The 6,000-nt window shown below is 38.7% G+C and overlaps 1 protein-coding gene across 2 annotated transcripts; it reads left to right on the top strand.

The window, feature by feature from the left end:
• The first annotated feature begins 2,848 nt into the window (after nucleotides 1-2,848).
• mibp2 (muscle-specific beta 1 integrin binding protein 2) lies at nucleotides 2,849-5,320 on the top strand. Of its 2 annotated transcripts, XM_078277329.1 has the most exons (8): nucleotides 2,849-3,097; nucleotides 3,693-3,783; nucleotides 3,995-4,043; nucleotides 4,245-4,434; nucleotides 4,532-4,603; nucleotides 4,691-4,797; nucleotides 4,893-4,987; nucleotides 5,068-5,320. In XM_078277329.1, the coding sequence occupies exons 1-7, from the start codon at nucleotides 3,072-3,074 to the stop codon at nucleotides 4,976-4,978; spliced, it is 621 nt and encodes a 206-aa protein (XP_078133455.1). In that variant the 5' UTR covers nucleotides 2,849-3,071; the 3' UTR covers nucleotides 4,979-4,987; nucleotides 5,068-5,320. The 2 variants fall into 2 exon arrangements, with proteins under 2 accessions (XP_078133455.1, XP_078133534.1); XM_078277408.1 differs by lacking the exons at nucleotides 2,849-3,097; nucleotides 3,995-4,043.
• Nucleotides 5,321-6,000: the final 680 nt, after the last annotated feature.

Raw genomic sequence — 6,000 nt, forward strand, 5'->3', positions numbered from 1 at the left:
TCAGGTTGATGATAAAGTCTCATGTGGGACAGTGAAATATTTGCTGTGCAGCTGATTCAGCATCTCAAGTGTCATGTGAACTATTAACGCAACATTGAGTTATTACGTAAGAATGCATATGAATAAGACTGTACAAAGGAGCCACGACAACTGAAATGTGTTGTGTGCTCTGACCTCCACATCCATGGCTAAGAGTGCATGACACATGTGTGAGTGGACACAATAAGGACATTTATTATTAAACTCACTTACCACAGGAAAAGGAAGTTACATGGAAAAATAAAAGAGCAGACTGCGTCATTTTACAGCTACATACAGTAGACGTGTTGAAATGCCATCAAATCCAATAAAACTGGAACAAAATAAAAGCCTGCCATAAAATGTGATCAAATAGCAACCAAAATCCACAAAATAAACGATAAGGTTTGGTTAGTTTTAGAACATATAAAGCACTTTTAGCTCCATCTTGCATAACACATGTTGTTCAGTGTCTTATTATTAATTCAAAAAACAAAAGCATTGTGTTGATTTTTTTTCACTCTGAGTATAATAATTAGTTTTGTTCTTGCATGTTAGGGCCAGTGGTAGAATAAATGTATTTCCATGTTACACTACCATTTACTTGCTCATACTGTACATCAAAAATGACCACCACTACAGTACAATAAAAGGCAACATGATGAAGCACAATGAAAGCCACACCCTGACTGTGATGCCCAAAGGAGAAACATAGAACATAAACCAAAGAAAACTTAAGAATATGAAAATAACTATGCAAGGTGCAGTCACAAAACTTTCCAGGTGTGTAGCTTAGATCAAAAATGAAGGCTGAGTTCGAAGATGGGTGTAGTCCAGCAAGGTCGTCGAAATAGGGGCTAGGAAATAGGGAAGAGCCCCCCCCCCCACTTTACGCCCATGGCAAGAGTGGATTGTATCTCTCACCAATTATAGCCTACAGCTGCTGAATAATACAACATTAAAACTTTCCTTTGATATTCTAGATATTCATTTAGCTATCAGCACCTTCAGACACAGTTAAGATACAAATGTGCTAAACTAAAACTGCTTTGTTCAAACTTAAAAGCTCCTGAAGTCTGGGAGGCGCTTCAGAGTGCCTCTGGCAAAAAGTGTTTTTAAAAAATCTTTTATTCCAAATGCCATCAGTATCCTCAATCAAGCCAAGTGACAACATCAAATTGAGCTGCTATTTTTATGCATATTTATTCTGTTTTATCCTGATAGTTTTCTTTTCATATTATTTTTTATACTTTACTGTAATGTCTGAGATGTTGTCTGTATGTTTGTCTGTCTTGTATGTCTGGGGAGCCAAAGAAAAATTTCCACCCTGATGGACAATAAAGATTTATTCTATTCTATTCTATGATAGTCTGATGCATGCAGGTTAACTAGTAACTGAAATATTGTATTAGGTGATATGGGGTATTAGAGTTGCAAGTGTAAAGCAGACAATACATGTGTGTAAAATAAATCATGAGTCACGGGAATTAACAAAAATAAGGATTGATAATAAGGTCTAAAAATGTGATTTGGGTTTCAGTTGATTGAGTTCAGTTAAATGATAAGCATTCAGTTCCAAGAATCTCTGAGGCACATTTTGAAAGGGGATAGTATTGTCATTGTATCACAAAGTATCAAAATGAGAAGGCAACAGTTTGGTGGACAATGTTAATCTGTCTTGTAAACCTGACTGATATCATCCTATTAGTAGCAGTAGAATGTATTTCTCTCCACTTGACCCCCCCTTGAAACAATATACCATTCTAATCCATGAATACAAAAAGCTTTTGTATTGCTGTAAACATCAAGAAATTTGAGAAATGAAGAATGAAGCTGAGTCACACTATAAATAGAAATCCTACAAATTCCACTTCACTTGGCGTCTTCCTCCTCATCGCTGAGGTTCTTGAGGGTGTAAACCCCAACATAAGTAATATTTTGGGACAACCTCAGGAAACTGTGTCATGGATTTGGTTTGGAAGTTTCTAAATACAACAGAGAGAGGTCAGCTGCAGGCTGGTGAAATAAACACCACAGCAATGTGAGTGTGTCAAGACGTGTTATCCTTTGCTTTTGTTTGTGTCACTGATTCAATATGAGCTCTTTTCTATGGCAGTGCTGGCAGCCTCATTATGTGTGTATTGGTGTGCATTATGGTTAAGCGAGTAGCTGATAACACTGCTGAATGCAACTAAAATAATAAAAAAAAATAAGGGGGGAAACCCTGACAGGTCATCTACACCATACCCACAATGCAAAGTTTCCCTATAATGAACATTGTCTCTGTTAAGGTCCTAGTGGTTAAAAGAGGCCCTTTCTTTCTATAGATTACTTGGTAAATGTTACCAACAATTAACTGCAAATATCTATTCTCTTTGATGTTTTTGCAATGTTAACTCAATCTATATTTTGCTACAGAATGTATTTGTATGACAATTAAGAGTGGCTTTGAAGAGTGGTCCCTTTCACAGGCTTAGTTATATGTTAATGTAAGCAGTGTTTTAATTTAGTAGCCTAGGTCCATGTGGAGCTGTAGTCTAACTACTTTAAACTAAAATGCTTGGTGATTTGCAATATAGCAATACATAATTTCTGATAAACTTATAGTAGGCTATGTTTCGCATTTAAATCTAATATATTCCACCACTGTTTAGTGCTTACTTGTACTTGCATTACAAATTAAGATTACATCATAGAAGGTGTAGAGTGGGCAGAGAGAGGAAGGGGGATGGAGCTGCGGTAACATTCTTTCCTGATTGGCTGTTGTGGGTTTTCTGTGCAGCCCGATGTGTTTAAATAGCCAATCACGTCGCCTATCCTGAGTATGTGTAGAAGCTACAGTGAGCTAACGGCCCTCTCTCGGTGATACACCGCGTCCGAGTGACACCTCTGTCTCTGCTCTCGCCATACCCACTTAACTCAAGTGCCATGGAGGAATTAAGTAGTTGACGTTTCCTGTTGCAACCTTCTCTTTTTAAGCTTTCTTCCCGTTCGGTTTACTGACGTTTTGAACTCTCAGCGACTTTCTACGACCTTTTTAACCATCCTAAACCATGAAGTACATCATCGGCATCGGCGGGTGAGTTCCGACGGATGTATGATCGGTAGCTAAACAAAGCTAGCTGGCTAATCTAAGCTGCTAGGCCTCAAAAGCCCGGCACACGTGGAGAGAGGGCGGTCATGACATCCGCTGAATTGTTGCTTCCTGTTTTATTGTACTATTTTGTTTAAAAATTGTAGGTGTTTTAGCACTATCGTTAAGTTCCTCTGGTAATTTCCGTCAATAAACAGAGCTAAAGCTAACGTTTCCAAGCATGTAGCTAGTAGAGATAAAAGTAAACTCGCCGCATGTCCATTTGACACACCCTTTTTTTTTGTATGTATGTTTAAAATCCACTAACGTGCAACAAACTGCTCTGAAGATGGGTGTCTATGGTTAAAAACCCGTGTTAAAATCCGTGAAGATTAATCGGATGTAACGATAATGGATAATTAAATATATTTAACATAACGATACCTGACGTGGAAAATGTTGTATTGTATAATTGCTGTATCAAATAGATTTTCAGGTACAATATCGATGCGATGGTCTAGTCATTCATCTGTTTTACGACTCTTTATGTGGGTTGCATCATCCACCATTCATTGCCTTTTTATTGCTTTGTCCCATTCAGTGTAACAAACGGAGGGAAAACCACCCTCACCAACAGGCTGATCAAGAACCTGCCCAACTGTTGTGTGGTACATCAGGATGACTTCTTCAAGGTGAGCCACGTGCACACATCGGTCTTTTGAATTTTGGAAATAGCCAACCAAAGACATTGCTCTGAGTAACAAGTTTGTTGGGTGGCAACACTTGCTGCCTGTGTTACTACACACTGTTTGAGTAGAGTAAAAACACTATCAGAGCCTTCCATATAGCAGAGTGTAGCTCTAGTGGAATGTACCTGGGTACATCTTATCATGTATGTTTCAGCCCCAAGATCAGATTGAAGTTGATGAAGATGGCTTTAAGCAGTATGATGGTAAGCCTGGGTTTTTATGAAAGGGTTTGAGTGTGTGTGTGTCTGTGCATTTTGTGTGTTTGATCCTGCTGTAACATTGTTTAATTTCTAAACTGCATGCAATAAAGACAAACTTGTACATTTGAACATGTTTCTTACATGCTTTTCTGCAATTTTCTATTCGCTTCTCCTTCCATCCTCTCTCCCCACTTTGCTCTTCAGTCCTTACTGCTCTGGACATGGACGCCATGATGAGTACTATCTATGCATGGTTGGACAACCCAGTGAAGTTTGAGAAGTCTCATGGCGTCAATAACACCCTGGATACTGAGATCGTCCCAAAGTCTGACCAAAAGGAAGAGGAGGAGACTCACATCCTTATTGTGGAGGGCTTTCTGCTTTACACCTATGGGTAAGAATTTTGTGCTCATTACATTTCTGTTGATATGCGTTTCTCACTGTAAAAGAAATGACCAGTAGGTCTTGACGTTATGTCTCTTACTTTGCAGACCATTGATCGACGTGCTGAACCAACGTTACTTTATTTCCATCCCATATGAAGAATGCAAAAAGAGGAGGTGGTAAGTTCTTCAGTGTTCAGGCACCGTTCTTAACTCGTGTTTATAGTCTTGTCTGCTGTTTTTATTAATGTGTGTGTCGCTCTGCAGCTCTAGGAACTACACGGTGCCAGACCCCCCCGGCCTATTCGATGGCCATGTCTGGCCCATGTATTTGAAACACAAGAACATCATGGAGTCAACAGATGTTGATGTCTGTAAGTGTGGGCATTATGTCACTTATATATCTTTTTTATTTTTTTTATTTAAAGTTTCTCCTATGTATTTGATTTAAATGTGTTTGCTATTACAGTGCAGCTAGATGGAACCAAGTCAAAGGAACAGCTGTTCAACTTTGTCTACGGTGACATCCTGAATAATATCCAGAAATCTCTTTAACAAACAAAGGTAAACGACTAATTTGACTGTCCTGTTATCAAATCTTTGTATCCAAATGTGAGTTTCTGATTTGTTTTTCTGTATTGCAGGTCATACGATCGGCTAAAAGGAGCATATACTCAGCCTGCAAGCAGACCACCGCCTTGCCTTAAGTTTCTACCTGGCAGCTCATTTAGCTGACTGCTACGATTTTTTTGTAAATGTTTTAACTGATGGCATCAAATGCTGGCGTGTTTTTATATCTACCATATTTATTGCTTTGTTACAGCCTACACTCCAAAGTGTTGATGGATATGTTCAGAGGATGGTTGCACTTATGTCAATAAATGTTCATCCTGCCAACTTTTGTGCTTTACTGATTCTTATTTTAAAGTGACCAGCTCTTACACTGAAGGTATTACAAAACCCTTCAAAATGTATTCAGAGTAGTCTTGGCATGTGTGAAGCATACACTTGTAAATTGTTGTCAAATATAGTCCCCCATTTTAACAATTGCATCCCTGGGTAGCTGTTAAGCGCAGTGAGCAGACGGCTTTCGCTATCTTGCTCCCAGGCAGCAGTTGGTGTAAGTGATAAGTGGAATCACAAGGTTCAACCTCGTGACTTCAGTTCTAGAGCACAACCCTTATCTAAATTCAGACACACTTGGGCTATTTCCTGGAAGTGTTACCTTCAGAATGAACTACTACGAAGGTCCCTTGTTTTATATTACAGCTTTATTATAATGTAGATCAGGTCACTTAATGGAAGAACATTTTTATATGAAGTCCTGTATGTAGGAAAATAATCACATTGGTCCAAGCTATACATTTGTTTAGTGTTCCACAAACGGGTACCTTGTGTACCCAGTTGATGTGAAAATAAGCCAAGCTGGGCAGTAAAAGTAGCATCATTAGATGCAAGTGGACAAACCCAATTTCAATCCCACACCAACCTTTGAGGGTGTTTTTTAGAGCAGTGGTTTAATCCCATAAGCAAAGATATTAATTCTAAGAGATGCTTTCCTCCAGTTGCAATAAATA

This window comes from Sander vitreus, chromosome 1 (genome assembly GCF_031162955.1).
Source record: "Sander vitreus isolate 19-12246 chromosome 1, sanVit1, whole genome shotgun sequence".
Lineage (NCBI taxonomy): Eukaryota > Metazoa > Chordata > Actinopteri > Perciformes > Percidae > Sander > Sander vitreus.